Here is a 19,642-nt window from a genome sequence, read left to right as displayed (position 1 = left end):
AGAGTGGAGCGCAAACCGTTCTGTTGTCTAACGTCATCCTATTCCTTCCCCTGTGTGAGATGCTAAAGTCACAGTTACAAAACGTACAAAACACATGACTGTCCACCACCTTGCTTCTTTTCAGAAAAGTAAATTTGCTGTCCCATTGATCTCGTTATTTAAATGAGGGTTTTGTTTTTTGTCAGGAGTGCCTTCTGTTTCTGTTGTAGCGTCCATCCTTCTGTTTTTTTCCATTGTCACTCATCATCCGACCTCACACACTAACCTTTAGGTGGCAGTTATCGTGAGGCTAGTGACAGAGCTCAGATTGGGAATGTATTTTTTTCTATGCCCGAGGTATTATTTTTTTACAATATGGAAGATTTACGGGAAAATACTCATTTGGGAGGACGGCAGGAAAGAAGGGTAAAATATGGGACTTTCCCGGACAAAACGGGATGCTTGACAGGTATGGTTACCCAAATGTTTTATGAAATCACAGTACATGTGTGACTATCAAAAAAAGATAATATTACCTCAGTATCTCCAGATTAAATAGACATTTCACCAGTACATCAAAGATCAGCTCCATTCCTCCATTTCCAAGATTATTATTAGAAAGATTCAGATGTCTCAGGTGTGATGGGTTTGAGCTCAGAGCTGAAGACAGAGCAACACAACCTTCATCTGTGATATTACACAATCTCAACCTGTAGAGAACAATGACAAACACTTCAGTATCTTAGTTCACAATACAAAAGACAATATAAACACAATTTGATGCAAAATTACAAAGGTATCAGTAAATTGATTAAAAACAGCGTTAAAATGTCAAAAATACATCACACAGGACTAAAAGATTGTTAATTAAACAATAGATATTAATACTCCTGTTATAACTTATCAGTCATATTAATTGTTTTCTGGTGTGAGGAAGATGTGTGTCAGTGTCAAAAATAAAACCTAAAGGAGAAAACATCTTAATACACAATAACAGCAAAGAAGGGTTTATAGTCTGATCATATCACTCTTTGACTTTATATATCCTACCAATTCTGGTGTGTTTGTTTTAAATACAAATGTTTTACTGAATCACAGTACATGTGTTACTATCACAGAGCTGCCAACTTCTGAGTTCAGCTTGGAGTGAGATTTTTTTTTTTTTTGGGGGGGGGGGGGTTGTGGTAATAATTTTTTATATAAGTCCTAACCATTTGCCAATTGATAATAGTGTGGATTTTAGCTATTTCTGTGTTAAATAGTTGGAAAAGACTGTGTTAAAATGGTTCAATACAAATCGAATCATATTTTAGAAATTAAATTGAAATAAAAGCTTTTACTGAGTTTAAATGCATGAGATTAGAGTCTTTATTATTATTTTATACACGTATGCTTTCCTTCTGATAAAAGTACCAAAAAAGTTCAGTTAAAATCTAATGAATAGGCTACTGGTCTCTGTAAAATGTATAACTGCAGATAACAGCAGCTTTGATTCAGTTTATCTACTGAGAAAGAGAAGCTTAACGTGATGATTTGTGATTGGTGATAGAGGGACTGTCACAATCAAATAAACCAAATGAGTAGTTTATATTAAACTAAAGCAAGAGATAATGTGTATGTCAAGACCATATAATTATATTTTGTGTATATTATTGTTTATAGATGTCAAATATAAATTGACTTTTTTCTCTTTTATTAAAACCTGTCACCACAAACATCACGCAGGCTTGTACTGCTTGCAAACATGCACACGCGAGTGATGGTGTTGATTAAAATTGCTGTTTTCTGAGGGTATCTGCGTGCGTGGAATCCGGGCAAGTCTCTGCTTTTCATCCAGACCTTGACGCTTTGTGTGTTCAACTGGTGCGGAGCAGACTGATCGGCGTATGACATCAGGCGGACCCTTTTGTAACATTTCGACTTGCTCTCGCGGTACTCTGATGTCCTCGCTGCCGAACTTCCTGCGCAGCGCCACATAAAGTGAAATGCTCTTTGACTCTTTGCAGCAAAGTACCAGCAACATGAGAAGTGGTGGCACGCAAAAGACAGTGAAGGTACGCTAAAATATAAAAGTGTCAATACTGTGAGCACTGCTTTAGCTACTTACATCGCGCAGCCGCACACTCGCTCTCTGTAGTTTGTAGCTGGCGCTTCAGCATTTGTAGACAATAACTCCACCTTCTTTGATTTGATTCGCCTTCGCATCATTTTGACTTTGACGAGCGCTTTATGCTGTTTTAGGCACACCAGATAGAGATACGCGTTTTACAGTATTTACAGTTAGGTATTTTTATAAAATTATTTCATGTCTTTTGTTAAACTCAATGGGAATCTCAATGGTGGGCACGAGCCTGCGTGAGAAAATGGATGTGTGGCATGAGAATGGGGTCAATTGTGTGAGTCTCACGGTGAATGCGTGAGAGTTGGCAGCTATGCTATCAAAGAGATGCTCTTACTCCAGTATCTCCAGTTTACAGTCAGGATTTTCCAATACAGCAGAGATCAGCTTCACTCCTGAATCTCTCAGTTGATTCTTAGTCAGATTCAGATGTGTCAGGTGTGATGGGTTTGATCTCAGATCTGAAGTCAGAGCAGCACAACCTTCAGCTGTGATATTACAATCACTCAACCTGAAGAGAACAATGACACACACACTTCACTTTCTCAGTTCACAACACACACATCTGAACGACATAGATTATTTATTATTATTCGTGTTCACTTACAATGTTCATTTTGTGTATGTTTGTGTATTATTAAACTTGTCATTCTCAGTTTTCAAACCCATATTTGTTAAACAGCGCATGATCACTTCATAAACATCTAAATGTTGATGTGTGTTATTCTAATCTACTGACAGTGAGAAACTCATTCATGTATTTTGTAGTGCTGGGCATAGATTAATCTAGATTAATCTCATACAAAATAAAAGTAATTTTTTGCATAATATATGAGTTTGTGCTGTGTGTAAATATTATGTATATTTAAACACACACATACATATATATACACACTGTAATTTTTAATTATTACACACTGTGTTATCTAAATTGACAAGCACATTTACTTTTTATTGATGAAATATTTGCAAAACCCACTGACAAACATAAAGAGTGAATGAGTTATGACCAAAAAATGAAATTCACAAATTATGGAGATACAAGGTTTCGGAAGGACAGTGACGGTATATAATATAAAATATATAGAAAAATAATGAAATATATACATACACACATGTAAATGTTTTTAACTATATACATGAATGTGTGCGTGTGTGTACCTGGAAATTATCACATTGTGGGGACCAATTCTCCCCACAAAGATAGGAGTACCAGTATTTTTGTGACCTTGTTGGGACATTATGAGGTCCCCATGAGGAAACAAGCTTATAAACAAACAGAATGATGTTTCTTGAAAATGTGAAGTAGGATAAAGGTTCATGTGATGGTTGGGGTTAGAGTTTGGGTTAGGGGAAGGGAACAAAATGTACGAAAAATGCCTCTGCACTCAATTGGATAGACCTACGACAAATCAGAGCAACGGAGTGTGTGACGTATGTTGAAATTACGTCTTTGCAGCCTGACCGAACTGCTAGTTATTTCGCTACAATGACACTAACATTGTGATTATACTGAGTTAGCGAATGTACATCAACACCTATTATGTTTACAACATTTCGTTTATATCAAAACATGAAGTATTTACTAAGTCATAGAGTAAGACTATCTCTTACCATTTGTACGATAGGTGAACTTCATCCACGACGATACCCATTACATTGGCTTGAAAATATTGGAGCCTAGCATGTCCCTCCACTTATTCAGCAACCACGATTCCGGGCTCCGAAAAGAAGCTGGCAACGACCGCTAATTATATCCATCTCGTCGTGCACGCTGAGTTGCATTGCCGTGATAACGTAAGCCATTTAGTTGCAACCAACTTTTGCCGAATAGGAAGGACGGCAAAAACATCAACAAATGCCCTGCTCGCGTTTCTCTGTTCCTCTTTTAAAAATCAATGCTCTGTCGATATCTTTTAGAACAGACTCAATGTCAGAATCCACACATCTGAACTCTACAGCGGCAGCCATTCAACACACGCGCTCTTTGGTGACGTGGTTCATTACGTTACTGTTGATTATCTGTCCATCATCGTATAAAGCCCGCCCTGACAATTTGATTGGTCCGACCAGCATTTGTCTTAGCATAGTAGCTCCTCAACGCAGAAACCCCAGACCGATCTTCCCGTTTTCAAATTCTTGTGGGCGGGGCTAAGATCGGCTGGCACCCAGGCTAATATAATGCATTAGGTCTATGGAATGTCCCCCACGAAAAAAAAACAGAATGTGTGTGTGTGTGTGTGTGTGTGTGTGTATACATAATAATTACACACAGCACAAAGTCATATATTATGCAAAAAAAATACTTTTATTTGGTATGAGATTAATCTAGATTAATCTATGCCCAGCAGTTGTATTTTGACACCTTAGACTTAAGTACTAAAATAATAATTTGTGTTATAAACTCCATCACTCAGATCTCTTCACTGTCTTTCTCTGTCCTTCACTGTTGATGTTTGATCTTAGTTATGTTATGTGAGGGCTGAACCATGAAGACAATTTTAAAACTAAGATGAACTTTACATCAATATTAAAAACAGACAGTGAACATCTTAAAGTGACAGCAGCCCATTAAAGTTTTTGAACTTATCAGGAGGGTTTATGCCAAAGACATATTATCAATATTATATTCATTTTTCTTTTCAAGTCATTATAGTAGAGATGACCTTACTCCAGTATATTCAGTTTACAGTCAGAATTCTTCAGTACATCAGAGATCAGCTTCACTCCTGAATCTCCAAGATTATTATTGTTAGTCATATTTAGAAGTCTCAGGTGTGATGGGTTTGATCTCAGAGCTGAAGTCAAAGCAAAACAACCTTCATCTGTGATATTACACCGCTCCAACCTAAAGAAAACAATGACACACACTTCACTCTTAGATCAACAGAACTTTAATCATGTTGTGTGAGCTGAAGGAAATTTTAATCTCAACATTATATACTAAGGGCTCAGTCACACCAAAAGCGTTTATGGCAGTTGCAGGCGCCTTTTTTGAATGATATTCTATGGGCAGGGCGCGTTTGCGCGCTGTTTATGCGCGCCGAGCGCCTTGCGGTTTTCTGCCGCCTGCCGCGCACGCGTTTTTGAAGGAGCGCTGAGAGCGGAGGAGCGCCTGACGTCATTCGCGTCTTCCATTGTCCAATCGAATGAGGGGAGAGGCGGGCCTTACGTTGTGGCGAGGGAAGTTTACAGTTGCTTTGAAGAACCGGACTCCACTCGCTCACTCTCTCCTGCGTGTTTGTGCTCCTCTTATCCTCAAACAAGGTCAGAGCAAGCGCCCTCTTTTTAAAGTTTCTGCTAATATGACAGTTAACAGCAAAAGAGCGCTCACGCTTCAATATTTGATTGACAAGACAGTTGACTCGGTGGTTGCTTAGCGATATGAAAAGCCGCGCTGCACTGCTCTTTTTTAAAAAAGGCAGTGCGTCGCGCCTTGCGTTTGCAAGCGTTTAAAGCGCTTTTGGTGTGACTGAGCCCTAAGACAACATTTTTGTCATGGTTCTTTCATGTGAGTGCTTTAAAAATAAATGCAATAAATGCACACTGCAGACAGAAGTCAAATCTGCTCCGCTCAACAACTAAATAAATAAACATGTTTTACTAAGAACCAGCTACTGTATGTACAGTATTGTTCAAAATAATAGCAGTACAATGTGACTAACCAGAATAATCAAGGTTTTTAGTATATTTTTTTATTGGTACGTGGCAAACAAGTTACCAGTAGGTTCAGTAGATTCTCAGAAAACAAATGAGACCCAGCATTCATGATATGCATGCTCTTAAGGCTGTGCAATTGGGCAATTAGTTGAATTAGTTGAAAGGGGTGTGTTCAAAAAAATAGCAGTGTGGCATTCAATCACTGAGGTCATCAATTTTGTGAAGAAACAGGTGTGAATCAGGTGGCCCCTATTTAAGGATGAAGCCAACACTTGTTGAACATGCATTTGAAAGCTGAAGTAAATGGGTCGTTCAAGACATTGTTCACAAGAACAGCGTACTTTGATTAAAAAGTTGATTGGAGAGGGGAAAACCTATAAAGAGGTGCAAAAAATGATAGGCTGTTCAGCTAAAATGATCTCCAATGCCTTAAAATGGAGAGCAAAACCAGAGAGACGTGGAAGAAAACGGAAGACAACCATCAAACCGGATAGAAGAATAACCAGAATGGCAAAGGCTCAGCCAATGATCACCTCCAGGATGATCAAAGACAGTCTGGAGTTACCTGTAAGTACTGTGACAGTTAGAAGACGTCTGTGTGAAGCTAATCTATTTTCAAGAATCCCCCGCAAAGTCTCTCTGTTAAAAAAGGCATGTGCAGAAGAGGTTACAATTTGCCAAAGAACACATCAACTGGCCTAAAGAGAAATGGAGGAACATTTTGTGGACTGATGAGAGTAAAATTGTTCTTTTTGGGTCCAAGGGCCACAGGCAGTTTGTGAGACGACCCCCAAACTCTGAATTCAAGCCACAGTACACAGTGAAGACAGGGAAGCATGGAGGTGCAAGCATCATGATATGGGCATGTTTCTCCTACTATGGTGTTGGGCCTATTTATCGCATACCAGGGATCATGGATCAGTTTGCATATGTTAAAATACTAGAAGAGGTCATGTTGCCCTATTCTGAAGAGGACATGCCCTAGAAATGGTTGTTTCAACAAGACAATGACCCAAAACACACTAGTAAACGGGCAAAGTCTTGGTTCCAAACCAACAAAATTAATGTTATGGAGTGGCCAGCCCAATCTCCAGACCTTAATCCAATTGAGAACTTGTGGGGTGATATCAACAATGCTGTTTCTGAAGCAAAACCAAGAAATGTGAATGAATTGTGGAATGTTGTTAAAGAATCATGGAGTGGAATAACAGCTGAGAGGTGCCACAAGTTGGTTGACTCCATGCCACACAGATGTCAAGCAGTTTTAAAAAAACTGTGGTCATACAACTAAATATTAGTTTAGTGATTCACAGGATTGCTAGATCCCAGAAAAAAAAATGTTTGTACAAAATAGTTTTGAGTTTGTACAGTCAAAGGTAGACACTGCTATTTTTTTGAACACACCCCTTTCAACTAATTGCCCAATTGCACAGCCTTAAGAGCGTGCATATCATGAATGCTGGAATGTTTGTTTTCTGAGAATCTACTGAACCTACTGGTAACTTGTTTGCCACGTAGCAATAAAAAATATACTAAAAACCTTGATTATTCTGGTTAGTCACATTGTACTGCTATTATTTTGAACAAGACTGTATGTCTGTATGGGCAAGTGGGGCGATGTCCCAGCTAAATATTAATCCACTTAAAAAAAACATAGACCTATCCACCTTATTTCCGAAGGCGGAAGTAAGCGATGTGACGTATTTCCTTTTTCTGTGCGAGACTGTAGTTTTAATAGCTGGCAGAAAATAATGTTGTGCACTCTTAGAACCGATGTTTTAAAAACAACACACTAGTGTTAATTCAGAATATACACATCTGTGTGTTATTATTGAAACCATAGGTGTCATTTACACTGGGAACGCTGGGGACATGTCTCAACACGTTTTGAAATGGTTGATTTTGTCCCCACCACTTTTTAAAAGCATCTGGTTAAAATGTTCTGAATAATCAAGCGATACCTGTGTGACTTACGACTGGTTTTGTGGTCCAGGGTCACATATGTTGCGTTGTACTCTATGCTTATACGGTGTGTTTTCTTTTACATATGTAATGAATTTCATTGTAATCATTGACTTAAAGGTACAGCGGAAGATTTTCCCAAATTTTTTAGAAGAACGGCCCCTCCACTTTTTAAAAAAAATGCACATGCGCAAAACCCTATTAACATGTGCACGAGCGTAGTTCTTCTCATCACTCTGTGTACAAGTTGCTGCCGGCATGGCTCATTGAGATGTTTACTATGTCTACGCGGTTTGTGACTTGTGCCAAGGCTAGCATCGCTAATCATTGCTTATACATCAACTTGTACTAGCAGTGATTTTAAATGGATTTCTCCAAAAGGCATGCCAAACTTTACCTGTCAAGTAGAAACTTTGCGAATGAGGCATCAGTGGGAAGCCCAACGTAACATATCCTCCGTAAACATATCATCAGAATGATTGACAACTAGGATGACCAATAGTCTTGTTGATCCATCCGGAAAAAGAAAATCTTCCGCTATACCTTTAACGTGCTGCTGTTTTCTACAGTATGGTGCTTTGGCACTGTTCGGTTGAGCTGGGGTTGCAGGGACTGTTACATGTGCAGTCGACATTGTTGAGGAATTTATGTTGAGTATTTTTGTGTTATTGCCTGGCCTACGCTATGCCCATTTTTCGTTATTCAATATTTTTCCCGTCCTGCTGTAATGTTTTTTCATCTGATCTTTTGTCCCCACCACTTTTCAACACAAACTGACGCCCCTGATTGAAACAACAGATTTTTTGTTACTTTTAACACGACTTGTGTTTTATTTCAACACAAAATGACACGTGTTAAAATTACACATAATGTGTTAAAAGCAAAAACAAAAAATTAACATCCTTTGTTAGAGTGTGGGAGCACGCATAAAACATGATTAAAAACAGTTATAGTAAATATTAACTACACCCGCCATGTACAACCCTGTGGGGCGACGAAATGAAGAAGTGGCCTGATAAATCATATATAAGCATACCAGTATCGGTATAGTGGAAAAATCAGTTGAGTGTTTGTACCTGTGTATGTTTAAAATATCCCAACTGTTCCCCAGGAGTGAGTTTTTTGCATTTTTGAATTGACATATGTTTGAATTTCTATGGTGACACATCAAGCTTATCGCATGAATGTGGCACTTCCTCCTGACAGCATCACCTTTCTCATTCAACACATTAGCAGTTATTTGACAAGTACAAACCACAATAAACAGTCATTATATTTATTTACTTATATTTTTCATTTTGTGTTAAATATGCATATTATTATATACTTACTCCAGTATTTCCAGTTTACATTGAGGATTCTTCAATACATCAGAGATCAGCTTCACTCCTGAATCTCCAAGATTATTATAAGACAGATTCAGTTCTTTCATGTGTGATGGGTTTGATCTCAGAGCAGAAGTCAGAGCAACACAACCTTCAACTGTGAAGTTACAATCACTCAATCTGTAGAGAACAATGACACAAACTTCAATCTCATTTCAGCGGTAATGTCATTACTAAATAAACATGTTACAATGAACTTTAAAGGAGTCATATGTCCCGATTTCATGTTTTCCTTTGTTTTTAAAGTGTTAAAAGATGTCTGTGCACATGAAAGATCTGTAAAAATTAAAGTTTCAAATCCAAAGAGACCTTTTTAAAAGTAAAGCCTCAGTACAGCCCACATGTTTGATTGTGTGCTGCACACAATTTTACGAAAGGAGTACTTTCTAAACACAGGGGAGTTGCAAAAGCCTGGATGTACACAACGGCTTTGTCTAAAAGGTGAAGCAATTCCAACGGTTCTGCTGATTGACATCCTGAAAGTAACCGATGTTTTCATATTTAAAGGAACAGTATGTAGGATTGTGGCCAAAACTGGTATTGCAATCACAAAACTTGTGGCTAAAACCGGTACTGCAATCACACAACTGGTGGCCAATACACAAAATGACAACATAAACATCAGTTGAGGGCTGCAACTCCACTTTTTAAATGACAATATCCTGGCCAGACCACTGTTGTCAGTGATATAAGTATTTGAAATGAAAATGATTTTTTAATGTCTAGTGACATATCAAGGCCATGTTATGATTAATTGATATACATTTCTTACATACTGTTCCTTTAATGAATTTCCTACTGATGATTTAACCGCGAGTTTTAAACAGTGTAGAGTAGCGCTTGTTTGTCGTTTCTACGATCACACATGTAGACATGGTTTTATGTTTTAATATCCTTACCTTACCAATCTGTTACGTTCTGCTCACATCGTGATAGTAAAGTTGATCAAACAGCTTAGCCATCTGTGTTTTTTTTGGTCAGATTCAGGCTCTTGTTGATAGGGTAGTTAAGACAATAGTATCTCCTGGCTTTCACTATTGCTTTGGGAGCTCATCTTTTAAAACATGGTAAGGTGCGTCACATTTCCGTTTACGTAATTGGGCTATTCAGCCAATCACAACGCAATGGATAGCTGGCCAATCGGTTCACACCGCACTTTCTCAGAACAATGAGCTTTGTACAAAATGACCTGGCTTTTACAGGTGGGCAGGACTTTGAGGTGCTACATGAATGTGTGGTATGTGGAAAATAATGCGTTTTTTGAACCATAATCCATGCGAATACATTGTATTACACCAAATAAGTAATGTGCTTTTTAGCCACAAAATATGAGCCATTGAATTATGTTGTTTGAGCTAAAAGAAACATTTATCTCCTCATTATCAATCTCAACATCTCTTGTGGTTTGAAAATCATAAATGCAGACAGCATTCAAATCTGCTCCACTGTCAACAACTAAATAAACATCTTTTTTATTTATTTTTTGGGCTATTTTTGCCTTTTTTTGACAGAAAGTAACCAAGAGACGACAGGAAAGTACAGGGTGGAGGAGAGGGGCATGGTATCGGCAAAGGACCTTGGCCAGGATTCGAACTCAGCTCGCCGGAAGTGCATCTGCACCATATGTCGGAGCACTGTTCACTACACCATCGGCTCCAACTAAATTAACATATTTTACCAAGAACCAGTATGTGTGTTGCTATCATATGTTCTTACTTCAGTTTCTCCAGGTTACAGTAAGGATTCTCCAGTACATCAGAGATCAGCTTCACTCCTGAATCTCCAATATTATTATCAGACAGATTCAGTTCTCTCAGGTGTGATGGGTTTGATCTCAGAGCTGAAGACAGAGCAACACAACCTTCAGCTGTGATATTACAATCAGTCAACCTGAAGAAAACAATGAGAACACACTGTTAACTCTTAACACGCATTAGAGTTTAGTACAAACACTTTAACAAACATCTGCTAAATAAATAAATGTGTAAGCATTCAACAATTTGTAATGGGTACTATAGGTAGATTTAGTCAAAAGTTAAATGTTAGTAGTAAAAGAATGTTTATTTTTATATACTGGTAAAAGTTGTAATTATGGCTAGAATAACATCTTAAAAATACAGCTGAGACTATAGACTTAACACATCTATACACTGCAGGGTGTGTTTGGGTTTTAGCTAGATGGGATACAGCTGCAGCCTAAATCCTGTGATATTTTGGGTTTAGGGTTAGGTTTGGGGGTAAAATGTTGAGTTTAGGGTTAGGTTTGGGGCGGAAAAAACAACACTCATTGTGCAAGATTTAACAAGATTTTGGCCATTGCTGTATCCCTTCTAGCCACAACCCAGTGGCTACATATGGGCCAGGGTGGCACTGACCACTCAAATAAATGGTTGGCCCACCCAGTGAGAAGAAACAGCAAATTAAAGCAAAATAAATCATGCATAAGTTACAATAATCTCATTAATAATAGTTAGCTCAAAGATCGATCTGTAACTGGAAGGTGAGGTGCAAGGACATTAAAACAACGAACATGGCGGTCAGTAATAACGTTTAGCAAGCGGTTGTTTTGAAAACTCCAGAAACGCTCAAAGCTGCTATCTACATGTAAAATAATCCACTCATAACAAATGAACGAGTTATTTGTGTAATTTCTATAATAAGCGCCAGTGAATCCACCGCGGGTCTCCAGCGAAACTCTCCCTCCCTCTGTGCTCATGCAGCTGGTCTCTCACAGGCAGAGGTTTCTGGAGGCGCGCGCCAACGCGTCGCCAAATAAAGAGTTCTTCTCGCACATAATGCTAATAGTTGTAAAGTTTTCTGAACTTTAAGCAAGCTAAGACAAAACTCGCGTTTATATCAGTGACACGTGCGCTGCTGGAGCGATGTAGTTTGAAGCCTAATTCGCTTATAGCACAAACATCTATGATCTGAAAGACGAGTAAGAGACGCAAATGTTAATGTCTAATAGAAAGTAAAGAGCGTCAAGACCTTAAAACAGACTTCATCACATCATAGCACCCGTCATAATATCTATATCTAAAGCTCCGTCTCTCATATACAGATATTTATCCTGTCTGTAGGTTTTTGCATATATTTAAACCTGTTCATTTTACATCAGGGGTCGGCAAGTAACTTTGGCTGCGGGCCAATATTTTTTTTAGCCAGTAGATGGTGTGCCAACTGCTGTTGGCACACTTACGTGTCTTATTTTGAATTAGCCTAGTATAGGCTATCTGATCTTTTGTCAAGAAACATTGTCTTTATTTCCTATTTAAAAGACGAAAGACGGCATTAAAAATTGCTAAAACATGGTTATGGGTCTGTGCATCATTCGTTCAATCGTTTTTTCAAATTAAAAACAAAAATGAAAAAATGAACCACCACGGGTTTTCTGATTGTGTGCTCAGATCAAAAAAATAATTACTGGATTAGTCAAATTTTTTTATTTAACACTTTATATAGGCATAATAAATCAAAGTAATCATTTTAAACAGATCAAGTACTATAGTGGTAACATATTACAGGCATTTATGCTCTCATGAAAGACTCTTACAATCCGACTTTTGAACTGTATTCCTTTTTTATTAATATTTATCCGGGACACACACATACACACCTAAGCTTTAAGGAGGTCTCCGCTGGACTGTCCAGCTCAGACAAGGTTCTATTCAGTAAACCGCTTAAAATACACTCTGTGTTCACCCGCTTTATTTCCCGACCTGACAGGTCCGCAAAACTTAACGTTAGATCTCGTTTCCAGAAATTCACATGCAAATGTCTCTAACGAAAAGAGAGAGATGAAGTAGTATAACAATTATAAATGCTATACAAAAATTGTGTTCGTACCAATATAAATATTATTTTAAAATTGTATTGTCAGCAGAGAAAAAATGTCACAGAAAAAATAATGAAATATATAATAAATTAAATAGGACAAAGCCTCTCACTCAAATGTCTAACCAACATAAACCGAAACCATATAGTTGGTTGCGGAGTTGCTGTTCAAACAAATTGCTGAAAATCATACTTTGCCAAATTTATAATGTTTTAAACGGAGGCGAAGATCAAAGAACTATGCGTTTGGAAAATTAATAATGACTTTATTTTAATAGACATGTAAAACCATATTTTGGCGGATTACTTTCATTTTTTTAAAGAATTTACCTGCCCATTTAATCTTAATAATTAACGATAAATGAACTTCACTTGCTGTTCTTGAAGGCAGGTCGAACCTTAGGTCGAGCTCGAGCCCCAAGTTCAAGTAACAAAACAGAAGAAAATAATGAGTAGTGAAGGAGAAGATGATAAGGAGGAGTTGCAGCTATGCGCGGAGGCACGGAGACTCCCGTTTACCATATTTTTAATAATGATTGACACAGGACTGTTTCCTTTCAAATCTACGTTAAAAGTGTATTGGTTAAAATATTACTGCAGTAAAAGAGTTTATTTTTAATTATATTTTGTAGTGGTTTCTAAAAGCCTGCAATTACTTTTCAATAATTTGCAACGATGTCACAGAGTTTAACGTCTTTGTACGCGTGACGCATTAACATGATTTACGAGGTAAATTTGCAAATGATTCATGAAGTCATACCTCTGCAATTATTTGATCGATTGTGTTTTAGAAGTATGTTCAAACTCTAATGACAGTTATGATCGCGGATGCGCTGGTAGAGAAAGAGCGGCCCGTTAGGATTAAACTAGCTATTATACGCATTTTTTTTCAGGACATTCTTGCAAGCTGGTGGCAACTTGTCCACGACCCGGTGGTTGGGGACCTCTGGGCTAGAGGAAGAGTTTTGTGCAGCATTTAGTGCAAATATTTTTATCAGGTAATACATATTATTTATCAGTCAAAAGTCAGACTGTAAGCGAATGATACTTACAGGAAAGCATGGTTGCTATTCAAACCCTTATTTAAACCCTTATTAAAGTGCCCATATTATGAAAAACTCACTTTTTCTGGGTTTTGGGGTGTTATTTTGTGTCTCTGATGCTCCCACACGCATACAAACTTGGAAAAAAATCCATCCATGCTGTTTTGAGTGAGATACAGGTTTCTGAACGTCCTCGGCCTTGAGTCTCACATTGCGCAAGTTCAAACTCAGCTCCAAAATGACGTAACCAGCCGTTTCATCACATTCCGTTTGAATTTTCCGCCCACCACCCCACTCGCAGGTCTCCACCCACCAGGTAGCTAGAGAGCACAGAGCAGTCACTTCGCTGATATCCTCTGTACTGTTTGGCCCACGGAAATAACAGCGCTATTTGGATATTATGGGTTATACTCCCGCCTACTTTTAAAAACAAAGTTTTAACAAATGTTTATTTAAACCTAAAATGTGATCTCATATACAGTGTGTTACGACACAAATAGTTCGGTGATAGGCGATAAGACGTTCATGCGAAATCTGATGTAAACAACAGACTATCTACATTTCACGGATTATATGCATTTGTTGACAAAAATGGTCATTAAATGTATTTTATTGGACTTTCATGGATTATTCACACATCTGAAACAGACTGGATTCGATTCGCGATCGCTATATCAACACAAAAGGTAAGAAGTCACGTTATATTTTGCATGTTGTCATCTTCTGCCACAAAATACTACATTTATGATGCTAGAGCATCTGTATCTCAAAACAGATATCATACATTGATGCTAATGCCGTAAATTATACCTTTTAAATGTATATGTTATTGTTTGTAGACAGTAACACGTTAGGCTATATAGATATTTTTTGCAGGCTAGATAGTTTGCAGCGTGGTTTCGAAAGTAAAAAAAAAAAATTAACGGCTTTATTTTACAATTCTACATGAACTAAGTAATAGTGCTTTGCCAAACTAAAAGTTTTTTGACGAACTAGCCGAGACCAGGCCTTACCGATCCGGCTTTTCTGACGAGGCCAACGTACCCCCGAGTCTCTTATAACTTTACGGTCCGGACCTCCCGCTAGCATCTAGCAATTAGCACGCGGCCCACAAGCAGTATATATCCCCCACTGGGTCTAAATTTCTGTCATTTGCGAAAATAATGCGTTTGAAAATGTTTTATAACGGGAATATGTTAGCATTGTCCAGGGAAAACAAGTGTATTGTTGAGACTGCTACATCACAATTTACTCTGGAATCTTTGTGTGTCATGATGAGTTTCTTCTCCTGGAGTGTACTTATTAGTGATACTTTTCTGCTTGATTTGTCTGTTGGCAACATAAACCGTTAATAATAATATATAAAAATAATAACACAGTATGGTCTGTACTGCTCACGATACCACTGAGCACGCGCACATGACGTTAGTAGTGGGGCGTGATCAAAGGAGCAGCAGCTCATAAATATGTAATGACTAGCTCAAAACGGCACAATCTGAAATGCACTGAAACAGAGGCTACTAGAGATGGGTAACAATCTTTTCCTACAAGTTATTTCGAGCAAACAACTTTTGAAACTTGCTTTATGGAACTCATACACCTATTTAACTTGTGGAAAAGCAGTCATAATATAGGCACTTTAAAATGTTATCTGTTAGTACCTGATCCGTTTAAATTTATTTCATTGGTATATGTCTGCTAAGGTGTTCAATTAAAATTTGTCCGAACCCGTTTTCATTCATTTTTTTATTTATGATCTGAGCGCACATTCGGAAAACGAGTCGTTTGATTTTAGTTCAAGAAATAAAAAATAGAAAAATAAGTCGTTTTTCTTTATTTTTGTTTTGATAAAAAAAAAAGAATGAAGGAATGTGTAAGGTTTTATTCTGTGTTCTGGTTGTGTTTTGTGTTTTTGGACTTTTATTTTGACATCCTGTTCTGTTCTGGCCTTTATTTTGATATTCATATTGCTATGTCACTCTTCACACTTCCTGTCTATTTGTATAAAGCCACTTCCTGTACATTATCTCATGGCTGATTATTACATCGCCACATCCTGGCTGAATCCGAAATCGCATACTTACTGTGTAGGTACTGAATTTCATTGGGTACCTACTTAACGTGCGCTAAGGCAGTATGTACGTTCGCGTTAAGTATGTACAGCATTCGCCATGTTGACGTTATCATGTGACATGACGTAGTAGACTTGTTCGAGTTCATGCGGAACCACAAGAACCGACAGGAGGTTGACATCACAATACCGCGAGAGCGGCTCAAAATCAGACTTCTCCATATGATTTCTGGAATCGCTCTCACGGTACTTTGATGTCATCCAGCTGTTGGTTCTTACAGCGATGCATAAACTCAAACAAACCTATTAACAGATATGAAAACGTATGCGTGTGTATGAGGGACAGGTGCACTAACACCTGATTGCATAAGTAACTTGATCTGTAACAGTGTTACAGATATAGTACACATTATTTTGTAGGGGACAAAATAAGTAAAACAAGCAGATTGTAATTTAATATCTATTGTCAGATGACAGCTGTGCTTGAATACAAACTAGACAATGCAGGCAATGTGATTATATACATTTTAGTGAAGCAATCTCTTGTATTTACTTAAAACGACAGGAAACCTGAATAAAAAATGAATGAATAAAACCATCACAATAAATAAAAACGTATTGAAGTGAATCCCATATGAAACAAAACTTTATTCAAATGTATTTTTCTAACAAACCATCACATATTTACTGTCATCTCAACACAGCTGTGACAATTCTACAGCTTTATTTTCATGAATCAACTGAGCAGTTTGTGGTAAATCCTGGCCGGTCTGTGCGTGAAGTCGGGGTGCTGAGGAACAGTCCTTTGTAACGTATCGAAATCACCCGATTGGTTGGTCTCCGGTCGATTGCTTTGCTTTCCCGTAGCATCATGGGAAAGCTGGGATAGAAGTGTCCATCCGATGCACGCTTCAGAATCTGGGCGGACTCAGTAGGGCATCCGGGGATTTCTCGCCTACTGATTTTATGGATACTGAGGATTCGGACGTACTACTCTGTTCACGTACTGTTTCCCCTACTACATTTTCAGTAAGTAGGCGGTTTCAGACAATACTTAAGTACTTGTGCCTCTGAAACTCGCGAGAAATAGTCCAAAATCCCGCTAATTCTCGCCTACCCTTTTACGTATACTGAGGTTTCGGACATACTATTCGTTCGCCTACTGCTTTTTGCCTACTATATAGTATGGCAGTATGCGGTTTCGGATTCAGCCCCTGTCTGTATCTCTGCCTGTGTTCTGTTTAATCTGTTTTATCTGTTACCTGAATCTGCCTGTGTTTTTGACCTGTGCCTGTTTATTTGGATTTATTGCCTGTTTGCCGCCTGCCCTGGATTACGTTTTGTGGATTACCCTCTGGATATGTTTGCTGGCCCATATTGGGATTTTACTAATAAACACCTTTTGCACATGGATTCACCTCTTCTCCGCTTTATTTAAAGCCACCCGTTCCAGAATGATACACAGGGCCATTTTGTAAACTGTTATTGAAAAAAAAAGTCTGATTAAAAAAACGGACTTCAAATTAATTCGGCAGGCCAGAAAATATTGCTGGCGGGCCACTTTTGGCCGCGGGCCGCCTGTTGCCGACCCCTGTTTTACATACTGCCCTTATTAATGTAATGTTTGCATAAATACAAAATACAATGCATACTATAGCTTCAATAGTCTATAAAATAAATAACTCAATTAAAAACAAGATTCTGTCTATCAAGACTTAATCTGTTGTTATGCTCTGGGCATTTTCACTTTAACATTATTAACTTTAAATTGTCCATATTTTAAAACTGTGGTGAGCAGTTAAAAGCTATAGTGAGTGGCAAATAACTGCACATTTTTATAATCCAAAAACAATATAAACTGAAAAACATGTATACCATGAAATATACAGTTACCGTGAAATAAAATGACTCATTCCGTGGAATAGATTTTTGGTCATTCCGCGCACCCCTATCTGGCACCATTTCGGGCTTTTTTCAAAAACACTTATTAGTAGGGTAGGAAGGGGGGGTTCACCTGCACCCGAAAGGTATATTTTTTTAACCTAGTTTTTTGTAATCCTTAAGGTGTCTAGAAAAGGAATTTTGATGTTCCCCATGCAAATTATTGTCCCATGTGTGATTTTTTGTATCATCTTTTGTGTCCGTGCTTGATTTTCGGCTGTGAAAAAGGAAAACTTTAAATCAACATAGAATCTGTACAATACATTCTACAGACACAATCCACTCCATTTCCTCTTCGTCTTTGCACGAGGAATTGATAGATATGAGGATTGTCATGATTAGATGATGTATAATGCATAAAAACTCAAATAAACACAAAAAAATGTAAATAAAATCTTCTCCTCAACCACCACCAATGTGCAGCATCCACCTGGATGATGCAACGGCAGCCATATTGCGCCAGAACACCCACCACACACCAGCTTATTATTGGAGAGGAGACAGAGTGATATAGCCAATTAGTATGGGGGGATGATTAGTAGGCCAACGGGCAAGTTTGGCCAGGATGCCGGGGCACACCCCTACTCTTTTTCGAAAGACATCCTGGGATTTTTAATGACCACAGAGTCAGGACCTTGGTTTAACGTCTCATCCGGAGGACCACACTGATGGCCATGTGAGAAGGACTAGTTGGATTCAACCCAGGAAGAGACTGACAACCGGGTTGTTCTGTACTTGCTGTATGCCGCTCAACTGGGGCACAAGGTGGCTGTGGTGAGGACTGCAGACACAGACATTTTCTTCATCCTCCTACACCACGCACAATCTGTCCCGCTGACCATCTACGTCGACATTGGGATCGGAAAGCACAGGCAGATCCCAAATGTCAGCGAACTGGCAGAATGTAAGGGGGCAGACTACTGCACAATACTCGGCCTCTACATCTTCACAGGGAAAGCTTTACAAGTACCTTTAGAGTCAAAGGGAAGGTTGTGTCTCTGAAAAAGCTGCAGAGTAATCCAAGTACCATGCAGACTTCAAGTGAGTTTTTTCAAGGCAGATATTCTGTAGCATGTAATGGCAATTACAGTTTTTTACAGATGCTAGGACACATTTCTCAATACATAGGTCACTTTTGCAAAACTCTTCACACAGTTCTCCTAACCAAGTTTCAGCTTGGCAAAGCAGTTCATTTCACATTCAAATGGCACTACAACTACCAAAACACTTTATTCAGGTCTCAAATCAACTCATTCTTCCAGAACACTAGCAAATGTTGACAGCCAACAAACACACGTTGTCACCCACAAAACAATGACCTAAAAAACACTAACAACATGTAGCATTATACATGTAAAACAAGGACGCATCTCTGTTATAACTCACTGCAATATATGTTACTGGAATGAATCAGACATGATGCAGAATTTTTCAATATTTTATGTAGTTTATTTTTTGTCACTGAGTAATTTCAAAATACAAGAATTTGTATACACACCATCCACTGATACAGATACAATAGTAATGCTAATCTACTCGTTCTTCTCCATTCGGCCAATTGTTTTTATAGCATTTAATTTTAAGATTTAAAATATATATCATTAAAATATTACTGTAGAAATGTCTTATTCAGTTTTGTATTATGTTA

General features: G+C 38.1%; 1 protein-coding gene across 1 annotated transcript in view; it reads right to left on the bottom strand.

Annotated features, from left to right (window-relative positions):
- LOC141361706 (protein NLRC3-like) overlaps positions 1–19,642 on the bottom strand; it is a 69,771-nt gene that overhangs the window by 27,359 nt on the left and 22,770 nt on the right. The window contains exons 5-9 of the mRNA XM_073863395.1: positions 10,822–10,995; positions 9,052–9,225; positions 4,770–4,946; positions 2,436–2,609; positions 516–689 (exon numbers count right to left, since the gene is read on the bottom strand). Coding sequence (XP_073719496.1) covers positions 516–689; positions 2,436–2,609; positions 4,770–4,946; positions 9,052–9,225; positions 10,822–10,995 — 873 coding nt within the window. The remainder of the gene's footprint in view (positions 1–515; positions 690–2,435; positions 2,610–4,769; positions 4,947–9,051; positions 9,226–10,821; positions 10,996–19,642) is intronic.

This window comes from Misgurnus anguillicaudatus, chromosome 24 (assembly GCF_027580225.2).
Source record: "Misgurnus anguillicaudatus chromosome 24, ASM2758022v2, whole genome shotgun sequence".
NCBI classification, from domain to species: domain Eukaryota; kingdom Metazoa; phylum Chordata; class Actinopteri; order Cypriniformes; family Cobitidae; genus Misgurnus; species Misgurnus anguillicaudatus.
Note: the sequence above shows the minus strand (reverse complement) of the source record. Positions and strands in the feature narration are given on the sequence as shown.